The 24,053-nt window shown below is 43.6% G+C and overlaps 1 protein-coding gene across 7 annotated transcripts; it reads right to left on the bottom strand.

The window, feature by feature from the left end:
• Positions 1–276: 276 nt before the first annotated feature.
• Positions 277–23,843, bottom strand: LOC134210607 (retinoblastoma-like protein 2). Of its 7 annotated transcripts, none has more exons than XM_062686736.1 (10): positions 23,743–23,843; positions 22,709–22,918; positions 7,400–7,539; positions 5,996–7,334; positions 5,748–5,931; positions 5,495–5,689; positions 5,326–5,435; positions 1,529–2,020; positions 1,289–1,459; positions 277–1,224 (listed from the first exon to the last, which is right to left on the bottom strand). In XM_062686736.1, exons 2-10 carry the CDS (start codon positions 22,841–22,843, stop codon positions 1,048–1,050), a joined length of 2,943 nt encoding a protein of 980 aa, XP_062542720.1. In that variant the 5' UTR covers positions 22,844–22,918; positions 23,743–23,843; the 3' UTR covers positions 277–1,047. The 7 variants fall into 7 exon arrangements, with proteins under 7 accessions (XP_062542720.1, XP_062542718.1, XP_062542717.1 ...); XM_062686734.1 differs by having other exon boundaries at positions 22,709–22,935; positions 23,743–23,839; XM_062686733.1 differs by having other exon boundaries at positions 23,689–23,834.
• Between the last annotated feature and the right edge of the window lie 210 nt (positions 23,844–24,053).

Genomic DNA, 24,053 nt, shown 5'->3' with positions numbered 1-24,053 from the left:
AAACATTCAATTTGGATATAAACATGTGACGTCACTGCTATCTTCGCACAAGCTGGACCGAGACAATGCTCTACGGTCGCAGCATGCTTACTTTTGTACTCCAACATGTGGCGATAAAACATGCGTCACATTCGAAGTGTCATTTTTCTAACGAGCCTACCTTGTTTTCTGTATACCGTGATCTGTTGGTTCTCTGTGTAATTACAGCTGGCAATAACGGAGTAGCAACCGTGGGCGGTCAATCATGTTTATGCTCATGGAAATAAAAAAAGTCAGTCTCATTGTTGCATCAATATTTATTTCATAATAATAAAAAATAGGTATATAATCTGATTATATAATAGCGATAATAACATATTCATCGTATGCAAGCATAGCTTTGTTTTATATTTAACTTGTTTGTTTTTTAAATCAGTAGGGTAATTTATTTCAAGCGATTTTTTGCATCCAAATCGCATTCGATACAGCAACCGAACAGCGTTTCTATGGAAGTCGAATTTTGCATTTTGTGAAGCTGAACTGAATTGTGCCTTCGGTGGCAGCAATTTTGTTTCGTTTATCGGAGTACAGTAACGTGGTAAAAGTCTGAAGGTCCGCTTGGGGAAGTATAATATTTCAAACCTAGGATAGAAGACGGAATCTCAACCTCCGACACGAGTCCCCGTGTCGGGGCGGGTGTCACAAACGAGTCTTTTTAAAATTATCTAATCAACAAATTCGATCTCACCTGGAGTATTTAAATAAATAAATATAGCTAAAAAAATTACTACACATTAAGCGACCCGATTTTGAGATCAATTGCCTTGTAATATGTTCGCCGTTTTGCCAGTTCGTATTCCGTGTATCAAATGCGAATGCGAGCAAATATTAGTAGCATGCAGGGAAGCTGATGTCCGTCTAATATACGGAAGTGGTGTAAAGAATTTACGCTCAATCTTTTCTGCGCGCGGACAGAAAATAAATATTGGTTATTGTTACAATTGAATTGATAAAGTTATTGAAAACACGATCGAGACTTATTGTACAATTTATATCTTAGAACTTGCGTTACTTAGGGTTGACATTGCTTTCCTGTTGTTGGCGGTCCGAAAGTAGCCGGTCCAACTTCCTGCACTTGGGCTTCATCGTAGGCTGCTCGTACGATTCCAGATCGCTCAGACTACGCTTGCAGGAGTTTTGCGGAGCGCTTTTGACTAACTGATTGATCTTCTGTAGCTCGTGGAACTGAAAGATTTTTTTTCAAAAGTAGATGCCTTTCCTCAGATTTAAATAGTTTAGCTTCACTTACCTTCGCCGGACTAGCAGAAAATGGGATAGTGATGGCATTGGGGGATTCCTTCAGGTCGCTACTTCTGTCCATGTGAGTGACATACAACGAATATCGGTTGTCGATCTTTTTCGGCGATTGCAGCAAACATCGATTTGTTGTTTTTGGCAGTGGGGATAACATAAGCGAGCGCTGTTGACATTTGAGATTTAATCATAGAATCAGGAATGATTGGATAATCGCTTTAATAAAGAAGCTTACCCCGTCCTCGCTGCCAAATAGAGTGGCCAAGCTCTGCATCTTCGTGATGTACACCGTGTTGTAGAACCGAATGATGTCGCCCCGCTCTTCGTCTCCATGCTGGACGGAAACCCCCGCCATATCCCCTGGAAGCACACGACGCGATTCCGTTCCCCCTTCTGTATTGCTAATGGGCCCGTCCTGTTGTGCCAGTTGTTGTTGCTCTGCCGAACCACGCGATATGAAGACACTCCGATACACATGGCTGTACGATTGCGGCAGGGTGCGGTAGGCCTTCATGATGTCGGCGAACTTTTTCGTGTGCTTTTTGATTCTGGCGTACAGATAGATCGAACACATGACCATCTGATCCAGGTGGCGGTCGCAGATCAGCTCCTTGGTACACTTGACCACTGAGTACTCGAAGATGGTCCATATTTCCACCATCATTTCCGGCGAGAGTTTTAACTGCGTGCACAGGTGTCTCATCCGCAGAGCCGCGGTGGAATAATACTGATTAAGAGAGATAAAATTAAACAAAAAACTAGATCAATTATTTATGTAGAGTGATTTTTTGAGAAACAAGACGACAGACGCCGAGATTCGATCCATCCTTGTAGAGCTTCCGATAAAATTGTTTCGTCATTTTATTCGCATGTAGATGTCCATTGCGATTGATTTCATGCTGAATGCAAAGAATAACACTAAAATATTCGCGAAGTCGAAGCAAAATTCTGCACACAAACAATGACAGTTCTTTATGGGTTTTTACAGTAGAGCAACAGAGAGGAGGAGATGGCGGCCATGTTTCATTCAAACTCTGACAGATAGCAATGGGATTTCCCATAGGAGGGAAGAGCAGAATTTGCTTCGACTTCGCGAATTCGGATCACAGCAATTTTAAGCTAAAAATATGAATTTTAATTTTCCCTTCGTCGATTTTTCTTCTAACACCTTGTAAACAAGCTCTGTGAACTGTCAAAATAAGTGAGGTTAAGTTAGAGTTTGCATTGGTCTATAAAGGAGAAAGGTCGTTTTGCCGAAAATCATTCGGTGGAATGTCATTTAGCCAAATAACATGTTAAGCCAAAACTCATCTAGCCGAATTTAATTTGAGCGAAACGGTTATACACAAGCCGGTGACAAGCGCGGTGTCATCATGATCAATAGACATAGCCGGCTGTCATCATTGAAACGTAGTATGAAAATATAGCCCAGGACATCCTGGCTACGATCTAGCGATGGGTCCGAACTATAGGATGTCAATAGCCTGGTTAAAAATTTGGCCGAAAAAGCCGTTTGCCCAAACAGGTCGTTTGACCGAATATGTCATTAGGCCGAAAATGCCGTTTGACCGGAATGGTCGTTTGACAGAAAAAGCCATTTGCACGAAAATATCATATGGCCCAACGGGTCATATGGCCGAATGTCCATTACTAAACGGATGATATGGATATGGTCAAAAATATCCACCCATTTTTCATAATGACTTTTTTCAGCCAAATAGCATTTCTGCTACACGACCATTTCGGTCAAATGACCTTTTCGACCAAAGACGTCCCGCATTTCACTTATTTGAAGAATGTTGTAAGGGAAGGTAAGTATTGTTTTTTTGTCTTAGTGAGTTCCCTTGTCTGTCCAACAGATTATGGGCCCAGGAACGGTTCCAGATCTAAATCTTAGTGGGATGGATCGACCGTTGACGTTACAGCAGTGGGATCATGGATCGGCCACGTAAGTCGTGGGTAGCGTCGGACGGAATTCATAAGGAGGTCTGAACGTTCGGTAGGATGCTGGCAGGTCAGCAGGAGTCCAGGAGGAGCGCCGGAACAATCAGGAGCTGGTCAACAGGGGGTGTTGTGCAAACGTTGGATGGAGGTTATTTGTACAGCCAACGGATTGGACCAAGAGGAATTGTTCGGCGAGGAGGAGCTCAGGACTATTACTCGATTGTAGCATATGCGGCTTTGAAGTGGATAAATAGATGATGTGTGGGCACGTTGTATTCGCGGCTTTTCTGCAATACCTGACGTACGGCGAACACCTGGTCTGTGGTAGAGCGTTCACCCATAAATCCCGCCCGCCCACGAACTCTCTTGCAATTAGTGCTAATCGACGGCATAAAATTTGGGAAAGTACCTTGTAGGCGGCGTTCAACAATGTGATTGCGCGGTAGTTGCTACAATCCAGCTTACCGCCTTTTTTGTAGATGGGACACACGACACCTTCCATCCATTCCTGCGGCAGAACATCATCATCCCAAACCCAATGCAGCGCTCTAGCCAGTGCCTAACCACCGTATTTAAACAGCTCTCCTGGTAGTTGGTCAACTCCAGGGGCTTTGTTGTTTTCCAGCCGGCCGATCTTTTCCTGGATTTCCTGGAGATTCGGAGTCGGAAGTCGCATGCCCTGCACGCGTGCTCCCATTATCATACCGCCACCGTTGTCTGTCACATCGCCATTCAGGTGCTCTTCCTAGTGCTGCCGTCACCTTTGGATCACCTCACCATCGTGCCTCATTCGCCCTCTTGCAGTGTTGCAGCAATCTCGCCCATGCTGCATTCTTCTCCTCACTGCTCACATTCGCCGTCATACCAGTCGGTTCTCTGATCCGGGAGCACCGTGCAGCGGTTGCGGTGCTACCAATGACGGATCGAATATCTCTCCAGCCATCCTCAAGAGACGCTGCGCCTAGTTGCTCTTCCGTTGGGAGTGCCACTTCCAGCTGCAGCGCGTAGTCTTGGGCTAGTCTACCGTCTTGTAGCCGCCCAATGTTAAGCCGCGGCGGACGACTCCGACGCGTGTTGTACACCGTCGAGAGCTTTGAGCGCAGACATACTGCAACGAGGTAGTGGTCGGATTCAATATTCGCACTGCGTTAAGTGCGGACGTTCGTGATGTCGGAGAAGAATTTACCGTCGATTAGAACGTGGTCGATTTGCAACGATGCCTGTAAAAGAAGCGAATGATCACCACCACCACCTCGGCATGATCTGCCTAGAATTCGACACGCGTCAATACCGAAGCTCCATCACTGCTAGAGATTCAAACAGCTATCCAAGGCATGAACTCGAATAAAGCCCCAGCATATCAGCTGAGATGCTCAAAGCTGACCCCATGACATCCGCTCAACTACTGTATCGTTTATTTCATAATATCTGGGACACCGCAACTTTCGATCTACTGAATGCAAGGTATCTTAGTGAAGCTGCCCAAAAAGAGTGACCTGACTGTATGCGATAACTGGCGAGGCATTGTGTTGCTGTGTACCATTCTCAAAGTTCTATGCAAAGTTATCCTAGCCCGGATTCAGGAGAAGATCGATGCTACTCTTCAGGGGCAGCAGGCCGGATTCTGTGCCGGAAGATCCTGTGTGGACCATATTGTCCCCGTCTCATCATGGAGCAGGTCAACGAATTCCAAAAGTCTCTTTACTCGGTATTCAGTGACTACGAAAAAGCTTTCGACCGTCTTAATCACGAGAATATGTGGAGCGCCCCGCAAGGGGGTTTCTGAGAAAATCATCGGCCTCATCGAGGCACAGTACGAGGCCTTCTGCCTTTGCTGAAATATCTGGAAAACAGGCAGATAAATGAAAGCACCAAAATACGAATTTTCCACCCAAACGTGAAATCTGTGCTGACCTCACAACTGGATCTCAAACAACGAGTTCCATCGTCGTTGTCATCAGAGGCCGATAGTAACAGAAATTCGGGATCGGAAGTGGGGCTGGGTCGGCCACACTCTACGTAGGGGCGGAAACTGTGTGCTGCTTCAGAACAGTTAACAGTTAACAATATACTAACGATTTTACATACCTTTCGGAAGAACAGATTTAATGAAGAACTCCCAGGCTTGCGTTTCGAAGCGGATCCATTCGGAATAGGTGCCTTGAAAGGTGACATGAATGAGATCGCTGCCGTAGGTTCTGAAAAAAGTAACAAATAAAAGTACCTGCTAAAAGTAACAAATAAAAAAAAAACAAACCTTTCGGAGTATCTTTTTTCTCCTGTGATGCTTCTGACTCTGGCGTCGGTTCGTTGCCAGATGTTTCGGTCTTTGATGGCTCATCTTCATCCATCAGGAACAAACGCTTCTTGGCCGAATCTGGATTGGGTGGCTTCCGTACCGGTTGACCGTTGTTGCTCGATGGCGTGGACGTCGACGTTGACGGGGTAGATTCTGATGGATTCAGATTTGAGAAATATTAAATTGAAATAGGCTTCTATTAAATACTCACCTAACTTTTGTTGACTATTAGTTTTGCTGGCACTGTCATTGGGTTTATGCGGCGTGATACCCGATAGGTCAATAGAGCATTCTACGTCCTTGGCATAAGGCACTTTATAACCAATGTTTTTCATTACATCCCACAATGGGGACGAATTTTGCCAAACAAGCGATTCAATGCACTGGTTTTCAATCTAAATCAAATATTTATAAATCTTGAGGTCAACTCTATGATATGTAGGTAATTGAAACACTTACAATAGTCAGATACTTAATGATCTCTCCCGAAAGGAGATCGTTGTGGTGCTTTACCACCATCTCGATAATCCGATAGAAGATGAAAGGCGGCATATCGAACACCGTCAGAATCAGCGGAAAGTTGTGCTGCAAGTTATGAGCAAAGCTAACGATCTCCGCACTGCAAACGAGCAGTGTTTGGTTGAACATCTCTTCGCAGCACAGTTCTTTCACTATGTTACTCCGCATCCGTTTCCGCTCAGCGCGGATGATGAGCTCAAGCAGTCGGTAGTACAGTGTCTGTATCATGTCCCATCGGCTAGCTATGGCTTGAGGGTTCCAGTTCTGATCAAGCATATGCTTGACGAATTTCGTCTGCAGTTGCGATACTCGAGCCGTCACTGTGTTGGACGGATCTGGGTTGCATGTGCGGAGCAATTCTTTAAATGAACTTTGCCCTTCACCGGTGTTGCTTATCATCAGCTTCATACGAAGCTTGGCTACCGAGGCATTTGCGGTAGAAATCGGGGTGAATTTGGAGGTGACGTGATGGGCAGCATAGCGGGTACTGCGGCTATTCAACGGGGTCTGTTGATAAAGCGGAATACGTTCCGGAGTGCCAGACATTGATAGTTCCGACTTGACTGATGGGAAGATAGATCCTCCTTCGGCAGTTTTCTGCTCAAGAGCTATGCTCTCATCAAACTCACCATTGCTCAAAATGAAGGTGTTGTACTTGCTGTCCAGCGATTTGAGATTGTTCTCAAAGTTTGCAACCGTTATGAATCCCAGCAGAGTTTTCGCATCGCCACAAAGTACCTTTTCCTGAGAAAACTTTTGAATCGTGTTACTCCAGATGTTATCTCTGATGTCCATTATGACCGAACTGCAATTGTCCTCTTTAATATGTTCGATTATGCACACCGGTTCCTTTGGAATTTTGTCTGGATTGATGATGAAGTCCTCCGGCAAACCGGCAAAGCTTGGGTTAACCAAATCGGTACGACGGTCAGCAATAACATTGGCGTAGACCAGATCTAGGCAGCACAAAAGCATATTGTACGATTTAACTAAATCGCCTTTTTGATCCGGATACTCTGCCTTGGCGCAGATGAACAGCTTCCAGCAGAACTTGTACAGCTGCTCTGGGGTGCACGGTTGGGGCTTCGATTTCTTCCCACGTCGCTGCTCATCTTCGCTGGGTGCAACGAAGATCGTCGGAAATACATCGCGAAACTTCTGATAGATGAACATCGCGACGACGAAATTGTGCTGCAAACTGCTGATTGCATTGCGGCATGCCTCCGGTTGCGACGTCATCATCATCCATTGGTCGATCTTTTTGAAGAACTCATGCAAGCTAGAAGCAGAGTTCGATTTAGATGGGAACGATTACCCATGTGCATGTCGATGATTGATACTTACTTGATCTTGCACAGCCTCAAAAGTCGCGTCATCGAGACGCAGTTGCCCTGTAGTACGGAGTTGGTGTTCCCAACGGTGGGCGTCACCTTTTTGCGGCAAATGATGAAAAGCGCACATCCTAGCCAGTGCAATTGGTCAACCTGGTGGAAAATAAATAAACCCGAATCAGCTTTTACTTCAATAATATTAACCAAAGTGTAGCTATCGAACATTTCCGATTAAGTGCAACGGCCCCAAAATAACTATAAGTGATTTTTGAACCGGTTTAATATTTTAAAAGTTCATATCTCCTACCTCACATGCCCACCTACACATCCACAATATAATTTAAAGGGTCCGACAGGAAGCTATTTCTCTAGGTTTAAAGAGAAAACAAGAAGAACACCTTACAGACATTCCCCGGCTCCTGTGCGATCAGCTGTCTTTTAGGATCAAAGAAGGAGGAAGCAAACGAAAAGTGTGTTCAGTCCCGCGCCAAAAGACGCGTTTAGAAAGAGCAAAATAAAACGGAGAGGACGGTAAATAGCTGTTTGCAGTTCACCGGTCACGTCGCCGTCGGTGGCTTATTTACGTTTGTGTGGAAAAGCAAGCACCACTGAGTCGTTTGCGACTGCCGAAATAGGGTTCATAAAAGTGCGCCTATGTATTACGATGTGTGGCATGGAGGATCAGATTCCAAACATCTGTTCGGCGGAAGATTGGCTGAAGGCGTACACATAAAAGCTGTAATAATGGCCGGTGCAAAAGAGCTGGGTCATGTGCGTAATGAGCACCGTATCAATTTTTCCAACTACGACGTCCCGGCTGGCTGGCGCTGACTAGTTATCCTGTATTAGGAATGAATATAAGATCGCAAGGGTTGACTAAGTTTTAACTAAGAGGTATTTTTGCCTTTCTTGTACAACAAAGTTGAATTGAAAGGCTATATGATCATTCCAAAAACAAATTTTTGATGGGAGGTCCGGAGTAGACCTGTGCGCCGGTCATATAATCGGCGGCGGCGGCGTGGTGGTCACTTTTGCCCCGGCGGCGGCGGCGTCACGGCGGCGCGCCGTTGGTTTTCATCGGCGGCGGCGTGAACCGGCGTGGATGAAAAAATCAATGGCTGAAAAAATCAATTTTACCGCGGATTTTTGAAATTGATTAAATATGCCAAAAAAATTATTGGCAATTCCTGAAAGAATTTCTGAAGTAAAACGGGATTATTCTTGGAACTCCTAATTACTTGGGAAATTTCATTCCTTGAGAATTTAGCATTAGCATTGAGCAATTCGCACAAATTCGTAGGTGGTATAAACATAGTCTTGTATAAGAGACTAATCACTATTTCTTAGATGGAAGCAAGGCACCCTTTAACAGGTAAGGTCTGTTCTGGCCACGTCCTTGCGAACGCTGGGGAACGGTAAGGATTATTAGTTGGACTTCTTCTTCTTATTGGAAATACATCCCCTTCTGGGATATTGCCGCCTCGCTGCTTAGTGTTCATTTAACGCTTCCACAGTTATTAACTGTGAGCTTCTTGCTTTATAGCCGAGAATCTTATCGCTAGGCCAAGGAGGGCCCCAGAAACCATCATTTAGTTTGACACCTACTTAAGAAAGATGCAGAGAACTCTGGTGGCACAGAAGGTTTTGAATTGGAAATACGTGAAATACAGGAAAAAAAACTAAGATAGAAATACAAAGTAGGAAAAGGGACGAGCCTGGAATTGAACCCACGATCTCCTGCTTATAAGACAGAAGCGATAGCCACTAGACCACCGATCTCGTCTTGGTAAAATCCTATGAGAATTTCAGGGAAAAATTATAAAGGTATTGTCATGAAAATCCATTCATGTTCTCTTTGGGAAATTCTTCAGTAAAATCATACAATATTCCTGCTGGAATTCATTCGGAAACTTATTAAGGAACGAAATAGTTTCCGATGGTATTCGTAAAAGAATTTCCGAAGGAATTACCTAAATAAAAAAAATCGAAAGGATTCCTAAAGGACTTTCTGAGAGAATTCCTGATGTAATGCCCGAAAGGGTTTGTGATAGCATTTCCGGTGAACTTTTTGAAAGAATTTCCGGAAGACAGACATTTTCAAAAAAAATCCTAATAGAATTTCCTAATGCATCCCAAATGCAATTTTCTAAGGAATTTTCAAAGAAATTTCCGATTTTTTTAAAGGACTTTTGAATGAATTTCTGAAGAGATTCCCGAAAAAATCGAAAGTTAAGGAATTCCTGAGGGAAATGGAAGGAATTTTCTGAAGATTACCTGAGAATTTTCCAAGGAATTGCTTAAGGTTGTTCTGAAAGAATTATTATGGGAATTTCAGGAAAAAATGCCTAGAATCTTGCTAAGGAACCCATAGAGTAATTTCTGAGAAATTTCCTAAGTAATTTCTAAAAAAATCCGTAAGAAATTTCTAAGCAAATTTTCAAAGCCTAAAGGAACTTGCGAAGGAATCGTAAATGAATTTCAGAAGGAATTTTTAGTTAATTTTTTATGGAATTCTCAAACGGATTTTCGAAAGATCTTCTAAAGTATTTTCTGTTGATATTTCAAAAGAAATTTGTGAAGGATTGCTAAGGAATTCCAGAAGTTTTACCAAAGGAATTTCCTAAAAAAAATCCTGTTGGAAGTTCTTAAACGATTCCTGAGGAAAGATTTGAAATAGTTCTTAGAAAACCTTTTTTGAATTTTTGGAGGAATATCCTGAGAAATTTCAACATTTATTTAATTTCTAGATTCATTTCCTAAAAAAATTTGCGGATTTTCCGAAGAAATCCCTAGAGGGACTTTTGAACGGACTCTTGACGGAATGTGAAGAAATTCAAGATTGTCGGAAGTTCCTTCAGGGGAGGCTTTGACAATTCGGATATTCTTCCAGAAACTTGTTCAGGAATTCTTAAGAAATTTGCTAAAAATTCGCCCAAGAACTTTGCTAGGAATTCCAAAAGAGTTTTCAGAAGAATTTCTGAATTTACTTTTTGAAGAATACCTTAACAAATTTCCCAAGGTTTACGTATACAAATTTCTGAAGGAATACGTGATGAAAATTTCGAACTAATTTCTGGGTGAAATACCGAAAGAATTTCTGAAAGACTTTCTGGAATTCTTTTCCGGAGTTTTTGTAGAACTTCTTAAGGCTATTTCCGAGGGAATCACCAGACGAATCTTTAAAGAAGTTTGTGGAGGAAATTGCGAATAAATTACTGGAAAAAAAGTCCAAAGGAATTCCTGGGAAATCTAGAAATTACTTCAGAAATGCCAGTAGGCACTATTAGGATTTTTTTCGTTAATGCCATTGAGAATTCCTCTGGAAATTTCTTCAAAAATTCCTTCAGAAATTTGTGTATGGATCCCTCTAGATATTCTTCTAGGATTATTTTTGGGAAGTATTTTAGAAATACTTTCAAAAATTCTTTTAGCAGTTCTTTCAGGAATTATTTACGAACACCTTTCAGGTTCTTTTTTTGTAAATGCCTTCAAAAGTTAATTTGGAAATTCCTGTACAAAACCATCCATGATTTTCTTCAAAAACTCCTCCAAAAATACACTTTGAGAACTCCTCCTTCATTAAATAATCTAAAAATTTATTCATTGTTATATATTTTTGTAATAACAACCCCTAAAAGACTTTCAGCAAGAATTGTAGAAAAAAATCTGAGTGAATTACTGAAAGATTTTCGGAAAGAACTCATGAAGGCATTTTCGATGGAATTCCTGCAGGAAGTTCTGAAAGAATTCCCGGAGAATGTTTTTAAGGGATTGCTGGAAGTAATTCTAAAAAAATTCTTTAAGGAAATTTCGAAGGAATTTCTTATTCAGTTTCTTGAAGAATGTATTTAAGGAATTCATGGAATAATTTCCAAAGAAATTTCAAAAGGAGGAATTCCCGAAGGAATTCTCAAAGAATTTTCCAAAGGTTTTGCTTTTAAAAAATGAAGGATTTTGTAAGCAATTTTTGGAGAAACTAAGGAATTTCTGGAGGAATTGCTAAATAAACTTCCGAATGAATTCTTTAAGGATTCTCCGAAGGAATTCACAACGGAATTTTCGTAGGAATTCCTGCACTCATTTTCGTATGTATTCTTTAAAGAAATCCGAATAAAATTCGTAAAGGTTTTTCTGAAGAAATCGGTAATGGAAATTCTGAAGGAATCGTAAGAAATTTCGTAAGGAATTTCCAAAGAAATATATAAAGAAATTTCCGGAAGAATTCCTGAAGTAATTTTCTAAGGTTTTTAAATGAAACTTTTCGAAGGAATATGTAGAGGAATTTCCAACGAAATTTCTTGATTCATTTCCGAAGCCTCAATTTCTGGAATATTTTCCGAAGGAATCCCTGGAAGAAATTTCGAAGGAAATCTTAAATGAATGTCGAAACGATATTTTTTCGATTTTTCACAGGAATTCCAGGAATTGGAAGTTTTTGAAGAAAATGTTACAAATATTTAATTAACTTTTTGTCCTACTGGTCTCCGAAAGGTCAAGGGGGGGGGATAATAAAAAATAAATATTAAAATGAAAAAAAAAATAAAAAAATAAACTCCTCGGGTTTGTTAAAGAATGTTTTGAAAATCCTCAAAATTATCTGAATTTTATTTTGTTGCCCCCTGAACATATTATTTTTTGGCAAAAAAATCCGAGGAGGGGGAGACAAATAGTAGTTTGTGCAACAAGTTGCAAAAAGATGATTTTTTCAGCTTTTTTATCCAACGAGGCTTGCAGAGTTTGATATATACTACGAGTGCTGAAAAAATCGAGTTTTGCATCGAGTTGCACACGCTATTTTTTGCAATGACGAAAAATGGGCTTCAATATGATTAATTTGTACAAACGGTACAAACTGATTTACTCCATATGATCATTTTCACCAAATAAATCATGTTGCTGCAGAAAACAATCATATTCCATGTTATCGTGCGGCGTGCCACATTGCATAGGTCGACAAGCCTAGCCATCAAACTCTTTCATTTATTACGCGACGCAGAGAATACACTATTTGATCACTAACCCAAGCTTGATCAGCAAAATGTAGTCATGTAACTACTGTTTTGATGTTGGTTTTTCATTATAGCACCCAAATGAGTGCTATAATGGATTTTTTGCAATTCCTGATCATAATACCTGGTTTACAGTTCGTCTTTGAGTGATAAAACGGCCTACTTTTCCATACAAACGAAATGGGTGCTTTAATGAACATTATGCAACTCAAATTAGTTGCATAAAGTTCATTATAGCACTCATTTGGGTGCTATAATGGAAAACCAACATCAGAACAGTAATTACATGACTACATTTTGCTGAATTAGCTTGGGTAAGTGCTCAAATAGTGTATTTTCGGCGCCTCGTAATAAATAAAATAGTTTGATGAACATGACATCAAAATTTTTCAAAAGCAAGTTTAACTTTGCTTCTTGGCTTGTCGAACTATGCAATGTGGCACGATAACATGAAATCTGATTGCTCTCTGCAGCAACATGATATGTTGGTAAAAATGATCGTGAGGATTAAACTAAACTATACAATTTTGGTACAGATTTATCATATTAAACCCCATTTTTCGTCATTGCAAAAAATAGCGTGTGCAACTCGTTGCAAAACTCGATTTTTTCAGCACTCGTAGTATTTATCCAACTCGGCAAGCCTCGTTGGATAAACGTACAACTCGTGCTGAAAAAATCATCTTTTTGCAACTAGTTGCACAAACTATTTACTAAACTAACTAAACACAAACAACCCATTTGAGTTACATAATGGTCATTAAAGCACCCATTTGGTTGGTATGGAAAAGTAGACCGTTTTATCACTCAATGACGTACTGTAAACCAGGTATTATGATCAGGAATTGCAAAAATGGATTTTAAATATTTGTATCGGCCTAAACTATTAAATAATAAAATAAAATTTCGTCAATAAGTCAACTGTCCTAATAGCGCAAATCTAAAAACGAAGAAAGCTGGCCTGGTTGATTTTAATAAATAAAAAAGAAAATATTGTCAAGATAATGAATGTGTTACTAAACTTGATATTCCTGAACTGTAATGATTTGTCTACACCTTTGTCAGATCCTATAGGAATGGGAGGGGGCGCTTTGAGCATGTGTCCAGGCCCTCACAAAAGCTTGTGTACCACAGCAAACATATTTTTTAGGAGTCTCCTACAAGTTTAGGTGCCCAACTGAATGAGGCCCTGACTTAGACGAATTCCAAAACCAGTTAAACAATTTATGTATTATTTTAGTAGAAAAAGCTTCATTCAAACTCTAAATCTAATCAACCAACTTATTCATTAACCAAGATAATACACGTCACTACACGGACTGAGAGACACCATCGCTTGAGGAAGATTTGAAATTGAATTCTGACGAGTTCCACCTCAATTTCATTGACAATATACGAGTTTAGTACTATTCCAATTAATTCCACCACGTTGTATTGCTTTAGCGATACGTATTTCGATCTCAACTGTTAGGCCATCTTCAGTGTTTCGTACTTGACTCGACTCAAGTTAATTTAATTTTTTATTGCGATTAGTCATCGGCGTGGCAACATTATGATCAGCGGCGCGCCGACCCAAAATCGCCGGCGGCGGCGGCGTGAGTAAAACCACCGGCGGCGGCGCACAGGTTTAGTCCGGAGACCCATAGTGTTATATACCAATCTACTCAGCTCGACGAACTGAGGTGATGTCTGTATGTGTGTATGTGTACAAATTTTGTAGACACACTTTTGGTTTGGTAACTTAGCATTGTCCGATTTACTCGCAACAGGTTTCGACGGGCAGCAGGGGCTGGCAGCAGGGACCATGTCCAAGGGCTTGACGACCCCTCCCCAGCCGTCTGTGAGTCAGGGGGTTCTGCCTAGGAGGTGGTGGGGTTAACAGGGGGCGCTGTTAATTCCCTCCCAAAAACCACATATCCGCAAGCAATCCTTATCAAGCGACCGTGTGCCGCTTAAAGCATACAAGCCCCTAACCCCGAATCTCAAGGTGTCAGGCGACCCGTGCCGAAGGGATGAATGGCCTGGGGGGTGAAACAATTAGCCAGGTCGTTAACGGAGCCTGTGGAGGTTCCACAGAGTGAGGGCTGCTTCGGCGGCAAGCGGGTGGCAGTGGGTGGTACCCACACACCCCCAAGTGGTGCACATGTGGTGCAAGCGAATGGGAGTTCGGGGTATTACTCCTAATACCCCACAGAATGAGGACCGAGTGTATGGGTGAGCACACAAGTAAGTCTCGCATGGTACGCATGGTCGGTAGTGTTAGAATGACTGAAGTCTGGTGAGGCCTGGCAGGAGTGTCAGGGGCAGATACCTCTGCGGCACCTCAGAAGTAGGGGACACGAAAGTCTCGCTGCGTCTGGCAGGAGTGTCGGGGGGTTGATGCTTCTGCGGCACCTCAGAAATCGGAGACATGTAAGGTAGTGGTGCGACCCCGTTCCAGGATGGGGAGACCACCACATTGGCTGAGGACTACCTGGGCTTCGAAACGTCAATGGGTGGGTGCTACCGGCATAGTACCTAATGGAGACCTATTGGCAGTATCAAAGCCTGGGTAGGTGAGTGTTAGGCACGTCTGACGTGCCGGGTGTTCCACGCCCAAACGATGCACAGGAGGTGCACAGAGTGGATAAAAATGGGAGATGGGGGTATTACAACCCCCACTGAGTGAGTGACTGAATGTCAAAGAGAGTGGTGCACAAGTGATGCAAGCGATCGGGACGGAATGTATGAGCAGGCACACAAGTCAGACTCGCATGGTACGTATGGTCAGAGTGGCTGCTTAGGCAATAGTGTGATCCGGCTGTCGGGGACGGAATGAGTGAAGTCTCGCTAGGCCTGGCAGGAGTGTCAGGGGCAGATACCTCTGCGGCACCTCAGAAGTAGGGGACACGAAAGTCTCGCTATGACTGGCAGGAGTGTCAGGGGTTGATGCCTCTGCGGCACCTCAGAAATAGGAGACATGAAAGGGTCTGCCTCGTAGCTGAGGTAGGAGCGGCATAGGAGCCACCAACCTAGGGTCGCCTCCGGCTTGGTAGACAAGTGGTGCCACCCTGTTGCAGGATGGGGTGAACACCACACTGAGTGAGGACTGTCTATGTTGTGAGATGGCGGCATGGGGTACCCCTGCAGGGTACCTGTTAGTTGGTCCCTTGCAGTCATTCAAGCGGCATAGGCAGGTGAGTGTTGGGGCACATGTGGTGCCAGTGTGTCTTGTGCAAATGTGTTGCATGGGGAGTGTCGAAGAGCTGAGGCGCATACGTGCACTTTTGTACGTCATGGAGGGGCGCAATGCCCAATAGTCATCCCCCGAAGTATTGCTTAATTGCGGGCCGGGGGAATGACTGGAGAGGAAGGAGTTGGTTTTAGTGGGTCGGGAGTGGTGATCCCATCCCCACACTACCTGGGTTCGCCTCCCCAGGTGTCTGTTTGCAGATTTCCATTACCTTCGTTAAAAAAAAAAAAAAGAAAAAAAAAAAAAAAAAGGGTTTCCGACGGGGTATTCTGTCCCATTGTTTGCTATTGAAAATTTGCCAGATCGGACTATGTGATCAGGACTTATGGCAGGCTGTCCCTTCAAAATCAATTGTCAGATTACTGTTTTTTTTCGGTTGGAGGAACTGATAATAAAATATCATATTAGCTGATCTGAACAAAAAATCATCTAATTTTTATGTTTGTCTTATTGGAGAAGGACTAGGAAGCTCTTAGACCCGTTCAGAATGAATCAATCCCAGTTTTGTCACATGCGGAATTGAAGGAATTTTAATCCAAAATTATTTCTTGTGGGCTGCAAGTCTCTTTAATAAAGACAATCAACCAATTAAGTCAAGAAATTCTTATATAGCTTTTGATAGAATAGCAGAAACTCATTTTTTTCTTGAAGTGAAATGCTTAGATTTTCCTCACGCTAACCTGAAACAACTCAGTCGCTGGGTCGTTTGTACCCGGATTTTTCTGATGTTAGCAGTTGTCAAAATCTGGGTATGTCAACAAAATGGATCTGAGTCAGACGGAATCTGGGTAACTGGGGGCTTGAACATTTTCGGATAAAGCAACATGGGGCCGACGCTGCATGCCGGAGAAAATGTTGGAATTTTTCGTTGAATGCAGCAAATATAACGATAGGTTGAGTTGATAACATGCATAATAATTGTTCTTTTTTTTTCAGGTGTCCTTCAGCTATTTTCACATACAATATTATGTTTAGTTCAATCCTTTTAATTACCATTACCGAAGCAATGTAGAAAGGACTCTTCGTAAATGCACAATCACTCAAGAATGCATATGTAAATTTATGTTATGTTCTAGTGGACTGTAACAAAATCCTCCAGATGACGAAAGGGACTAAAACTGCCTATGCTCTCGCATGAAAGTGCCACATGCACTTCACCGATGCACAACATAACATTTTATCTTTCCTACTCTCAGTTTCGGCTTAATGCAGAGTAAGCTCAACGGCCTTGCCGAGCGATTCTCTTCGGCAGGTTTAGTCATCCAGTTTAGTCATTCCAGTTTCACAGTAGCAGGGCAACCAGTGGAGAATGTTGATAGCTTCCAATATCTTGGTAGCCAAATGGCGTCAGACGGCGGTACCAAGATCGACATAGGCGCACAGATCAATTAAGCAAGGGCTGCCTTTGCGAGTTTAAGAAATATCTGGAAAAACAGGCAGATAAGTGAACGCACCAAAATACGAATTTTCAACTCTAACGTGAAATCTGTGCTGTTGTATGCTAGAGAAACAGATGCCTGCGGTATATAATTCGGGCCTGGTGGCCTCACAACTGGATTTCAAACAACGAGCTCCATCGTCGTTGTCACCAGAGGCCGATAGCAACAGAAATTCGGGATCGGAAGTGTGGTTTCGTCGGCCACACTCTACGTAGGGTCGGAAACGAATTCTGTAAACAAGCATTAGACTGGAACCCAGTGGGACATCGCAACAGATGCAGACCCAGAGGCTCATGGCGGCGAAGCCTCAATAAAGAAATAAAAGAAGTCGACCGAAGTCTAACCTGGCAACAGGTTAAAGCGATAGCCGGGCAACGCTCAGGATGGAGAACTTTCAAGTCGGCCCTTTGCACCACCGGAGGTGTACAGGATCCATAAGTAAGTAAGTAAGTTCTAGTCTCCGGTCAAGGATGAATAGTTACTCGAATATTTGCTTATGCTGCTTGTTGTACTTTAAATACGACTTTATTCTAGGATGGTTCCGTACAAAGTAATCAATTTTCACATTTGTTGATTATAAAGTTGCTATGGCTGAACTAGCCGCTAGAGTCGCGACTGGTGGTAATCATTGACTACTATGTTCGTGGCTAACATTCCTCCCTTCTTGTTTCCAGAACAGGTACGGCTCGAATCTGGACGGCATCCGGATCACTCTCTGTGCCCGGACCGATGGTTGTTCTGGAACGGGATCTATAGGTGGCTGGTTATCTTCTTCATGCTCCGGTTCTGGTTGGTCGGTCTGGATGCGACCGCGTTCGGGAACATCATCGAGTTGACTGGAACCTGCTTCGACTTCTTGGTTGGAAACCGCTGGCACTACTTGCACCTCGGTTCGTGGCTGGACCTGGGATCGGACGTTGGAGGTTGATGGAACAGGAAGTGGTTCCTGCTCGGCTTGACCTTGTTGAGCGGGCTGTACTGCTGGTCCAGGAGATTGAATTCCAAACATGTCCACCAGGATACCCAGTGGTGTGGAATCTGCTGCGCCGGTTGTTGCTTCACTGGAACGATGCTTGAGCTGGTTGGAGTGCGATCTGATGAGCTTCTTCCGTCCATGCCAATCGTCCAGTAGCACGTTGTGGTTGACCCGTCCGATGACCTAGATGATTACGCCGGATTCCCACTGCCACTTGGTGTTGCTGCGGTAGACCTTGGTGTAGACCATGTCGCCTTTTCGGAAGCCACGAGGAGTTGCGCCATGCTTCCGGTTAAACTGTTCGTCTTGGCGTTGATTGAGAACCACTGGCTTCGGTTGTTGGTGATGCAGGAGATCGTGAACCGTCTTGATGTTTCGACCAAGCATCAGCTGCGAAGGAGTTCTGCCATTCAGAACACGACTGGAAGTGGTTCGGCAGACCTGGAGGAACGTCTGGAGCGATTCAGAGATACTTTCCCCTCGTTGATTTTGCGCAACGACCTCTTGAAGGTGTCCACAAATCTCTCCGCCTGGCCATTGGACTGTGGGTGATACGGCGATGTCCGGAAATGTTGAATGCCGTTCTTCCTGCACAAAACCGCGAACTATTCCGACGTGAACTGCTTGTCGGAGACTATGACGTTGGGAACTCCAAAACGGGCAAACAGCTCGTCGAGGAACTCGGTCACTGCTGATGTTGTCGGGGATCGAACGATGCGAATTTCCGGCCACTTGGTGAAGGCGTCCACCACTATGAGGAAGTGCAGACCGTTGATTGGGCCGGCGAAGTCGATGTGGATACGCTCCCAGGGAGATTGAGCGAGTGGCCACGACTGTAGCGGAACCTTAGACGGTGTCTTCGAATGTATGACACAGCTTTCACATCTCTTCACAAAATCAGCAATGTGGTCATCGATCCTCGGCCAGTACACGTGACTACGTGCGATAGCTTTCATCCGCTACATTCCCGGATGTCCTCGGTGGAGTTGCTTGAGAATCCGCTGCCGAAAACTGTCCGGAATCACCAAACGGTTGGACATCATGACGCACCCCTTCACTACCGATAGAGCGTCTCGATGAGCGAAGAAAGAGCGAACTTCAGGGTTAGCGATGTCAGAAACGTGTCCACTCCTTCGAGATCGACAACCATGCTGTTCATCAACTGCTGCTTCGAGTTGTCGTCAACTTCCACTTGAAGATAGGCGTCACTCAGGTCGATGACGCTGAAATACCGGCACCCATTCAGCTTGGTAAAGATGTCATCAGGGACCGGTAGCGGGTAATGGTTGGGCTCCAGGGCAGCGTTCAGTCCAGTTGAGTAATCGGCACAGATTCGTACTTTTCCTCCGGGCTTCTTCACTACGACGATCGGAGCCGCCCACTGCGAGAAATCGACAGGCGTGATGATGCCCAGCGATTGAAGTCGGTCCAGCTCCGCAAACATCTTCTCCATGGACGTGAAAGGAACTTGGCGCTTAGGCTTGAAAACGGGTTTGGCATCAGGCTTGAGATAGAGTCGGACCTTCATATTCTTGCAGTGTCCGAGGCCATTCTTGAACACTTCGGGATGCGCAGCATGTACAAATTTGGATTTTATTGACTTGACCATCGGCAACGTGGACCTGGTTGCAGATTGCAGATGTCCACATGTGTCCCACAGCTTGAACAGCTCGATCCAGTCCAGACCGATCAGGTTGATGCTGTCGTTGGTCACGTAGAAAGTTGCGGTTTTGGTGACACCTCCGAGTTTGATTGGGTATCGGAGTTCACCAAGTAGATGAAAAGCGTCACCCGACGCAGTCCGTGTTGTGGGAGTCAGCGTTGGCGAGCCCAGGTTCTTCTTCCACTGCTTCTTCGAAACGATGGTGATGTCGGACGCGGTGTCCAACTGCAGAGTGACTTGAGACCCGTTGATATCCACCGTTAGGAACTTCCGTCTAGAAGTGCAGCTGACCTGGTTGATGGAGAAAATTCCGTTCACGTGCTTCTTCTTCTTGAGTGCCGCCTTCGATGTGTAGCTGCCACAATACCCTTCTTTGTGGCCGGTTTGCTTGCAGTCCCGACAAACGTGCTTCGTGTAGGTGCAGTCCATGACGTAGTGCATTCCGCCACACTGCCAGCAGAGTGTTTTTAGACCTTCGGACTTCGTCTTCTTCTTCTCTTTGGAACTCGGTGTCATCGGTGGAGGCTTTTTCTGCTTGACTGCGCAGATTGTACTCACCGATTTCTTGTGTTCCACCATGGCCGTGTCGTGCTTGGGGTTTTGCAAACGTTGGCACTCCGTGATGAGTGATTCCAGAATGCATTCATCCGCCGCGTTAGCCTCAAGCTTGGATAGGAGTCTCGTTCGGATGTCTGCGTCCTTCGACGATCGGAGCCCACAGGTGAAAATCAGGCTCTTGAATTGGTCCGCCGTGATCTGGCTGAGCTCGAAGTCTTCACAGCATCGGTTGACCGTCCCAGCGTACGTTAGAAAGTCGTCCGCGTCGTGCTTCGTTAGCTGGAAGCACTGGTACCGCTTGCTGAACAGGGAGATTCGGACGCTGAACAGCTCTGTCAGCTTCTTCACCGTCTCATCGGACGAGTACTCACGGGGGTGCTTTGGGAGCACGAAGTTGACGTACTTGTCGTGCACAGTCACGCTCAACAGCAATCGCACTTTCACCGCATCGTCCAACTTCGCTTCGTCCTTGAGGAAAAGGTCTTTGTACTTCCGGTACCACCGGTCGAAAACGAGCCCGTTGTCTGGGTCGTAGACGAACTCGCGGATGTTGGAGGCCAGAGATTCGATGATGAACTCCGGGCTGCCCGCCGACCGATTGGAAAAGTTTTCTTGATTGCCGAAACGTTCCATCATCTCCATCAGCCGGGTGTTTTGCTCCGCCATCGCTTGATTCTGCCGCAGGATTTGCTGGTAGATTACTTGAAAGTCGCCGGATCCAGGCATCTTGAGAACTGCAGTTCTTCCTCCAAAGCGTTGAATTCTTGAAAAAAATCCTCGTCGTCAAAATGTTGTACTTTAAATACGACTTTATTCTAGAATGGTTGGGTACAAAGTAATGAATTTTCACATTTGTACATTATCAAGTTGCTATGGCTGAACTAGTCGCTACGGTCGCGACTGGTGGTAATCATTGACTACTATGTTCGTGGCTAACAGAGGCCTTAAAGCAATAATGACCTACTAAACATGTATTTCACATATTTTAGCCATTAATCTTCGAAATAAGTGTAAAATATTGCAGAAATCTCGCTTAACTTTTCAAAAGGACCTAAGTAACATTTTTTCATGAATTAATTTGAATAGCGCAATCAACAGAAAAACATGACAGCATTTGATTGCAGTACTCAAATTAATTCATGAAAAAAATGTTACTTAGGTCCTTTTGAAAAGTTAAGCGAGAAATGTCTTGAAAACATTTTCGTCCATCTACTTGTATGGAGCCGCCCCATAGTGCAGGGCAGGTAATCGTGATGTATAAGCTTTTTAATTTTTTAATTTGGAGATTAGGTTGGTCATTATGAAAATGAGTGGGTGGCAAACAATATTGATGAATTCCAAGAAATCACACTGCATTGCACTCGGAGCCTCAGTAGAAAAAATAATCTCTAATGTACCTAACACGGATGTAGCTGATATTTCGGATCTGATTTGCAGATTTTGGTTTAGTAATGGACGCTTTTTGGGCATGTTCAATCCTGTCGAGCTCATAATACCAACGCAAATATTACCTACCCTATTTGTTTTTGACTGTGTTCGGTGAAAATATTTCTAATCACTACAATCAAATGATTGAAGTTTCATCAAACATAATTTTAATATAGTTTTGAACAAGTCAGGTTAATTTCTAACACGGTTTAATTGGTTTAATTACCCATTCATCATTATTTGGAAATTATATTAAGATGCTGTATGTTTCAAAATCCTGGAAACTGGATAAACAAATTAAGTGTGTCTCTCAAAATGCATAGCAAAACATCTAATATCGACCTGAACGTGATACATACAATCAATTATAGCTACAGAGCCAAGCCGACTGTAAATGCAGCGAGAAGAAGTTAGAAGCAAGACAGAAGTAAAAACGACGTGATTCATTGAACTGCTATGCATCCGTAAGGGCAATCAAACCGATGCGAATCAAATCAAAATGAATATTTACCAGCGCTTACAATAAAGTGCGATTCTTACACTATTTTACCATAGATGATGATAGATATTAGTAAAAAAAAAGTTCGACACAAAGTTGCATTAAAAACTTAATACTTAAACTTAACTCTAAAATGTCAATGTGTGCGTGCGTGTATGTGCGCTACTTCATTATTGAAATCACCTACACGCTTCACAACTTATACACAGATGAATGCAAACTTCTTCTAACAGAAATGTTTGATTTTAATGTCTCAAGTTACTTTCTTCCTACTACTTTACTATTATAATCATCACAAATTGCATATGCAATAAATATTGTTTAAGGTCCTAATCCTAGTCAAACAAATTGCATCCACATTTAATGCGCAAATCTCCTCTCCTTGCCCTACGAAGAAACAAGCGCAAATCCATCCCGGATTCTACGGCTGATAAGAGACCACTAAATAATGACGTATCAAGCATCGCCAAAATGTCGCTTAGCTTCTCTTAGATTTAGGTATGGGTGATGTTACTTACGTCCAAGTTGTACGCCTTTTGGGTTGCTTGGAAGGAGTTCCATGATTGTTCCTCGGTTGCGGCATCGATGTTCAGCTGCCCGCAAATGTCCCGATGATCCTCCCGGAGTTTTTCACCCTCACTAATGTTCGTCATTTTCACTACACTTGCCCTGCTCGTGGAATCTTTCCCTTTCAAACACTAGCCGCCTCAATTCTTGTTCGCACTGCCCTGCACCAAAATCAAAGCTGAAATGTAACACGCACCGCCGACCGAACCTTAAATCAGGGAACCTGTCACGGTCGGATAGCTTGAATGGAGTCCCGGATCAAGTCCACTACGCCACCGTCGTAGGATCCGACACCACCGAGCATTCGATACTGAATGAAGATGTGTTGTGTGGGCGAGAAACGCGAAAGAACTCTGAGCGACCGCGAGACGACGATGTCGTCGTGCTAATTCCAAAACAACCATCAGATTATTTGACAGTCAGTGCTCGGTGCGGATGACGATGATTTGATGAACAGATTAAATTCGAATAAAATAATTTCATTACATGGTTCCTTTTCATATTAATAGAATATTTAAACAAAATCAGATTTGAAAAAAAAATTGTAGCTAAGGATTTTTGTAATAAGGCACTTTTTCCACAGTGATTCGGATTCAATCAACCAATACCATGTAAAATTATCCACTAGTACACTATTAGATCGACGCACCGACGGTGGTACGGTAAATAAAAACAAAACACATTCACGGGCCATCGAATGTGCGCGGAAAAAGCACATAAAGAAGTTGTCGACGGCGCACACCCGTACCGTCACGAAAGGGGGTGGGCGGGATTACTGCCAAACGTCACCTTTTGGTGCCGGGAAGGTGGGTGGGGCAGAAAAACGCGCGAAAAGCTTTTCTATGGCGGGAAAATCACAGCGTCCTTGACGTTTTTAACTCGCGAGGAGCGCACCTCGCGATGCGACTTGAACGGGTAATTCCGAACACACCTTTTCCGTGGAAACTATTTTCGCAGTACGCTAGTCAAAATTATGAAAAATTACTTTTCTTTCAATGATGGAATTTTTACTGATGAAGATGAGCGGGCCAGAGCCACCTGAGTGGGTCTGGTCGGGTCGGATTGTTCGTCAGGTGAGTCTGCAGTGAGTGGTTCGGCGGGGTGGCGCTGGGTGCTTGACATTTCGAATTCAGCCGCGCACTGCAGGGGTGTATACACGGAATTTGCCCGCTGAAACATCGCAGTTTGACAGCAAGACGATCGTCCCTCTATCGGAAAAAGTTTGAAGAACACCCAAATCAAAAGAAATAAAAACAATTCGCTTTGACAATAGACGATTGCACGAGCCAAAAACTC

This window comes from Armigeres subalbatus, chromosome 2 (genome assembly GCF_024139115.2).
Source record: "Armigeres subalbatus isolate Guangzhou_Male chromosome 2, GZ_Asu_2, whole genome shotgun sequence".
Taxonomy (NCBI): domain Eukaryota; kingdom Metazoa; phylum Arthropoda; class Insecta; order Diptera; family Culicidae; genus Armigeres; species Armigeres subalbatus.
The sequence above is the reverse complement of the archived record's forward strand: the minus strand, read 5'-3'. Positions and strand labels throughout refer to the sequence as shown.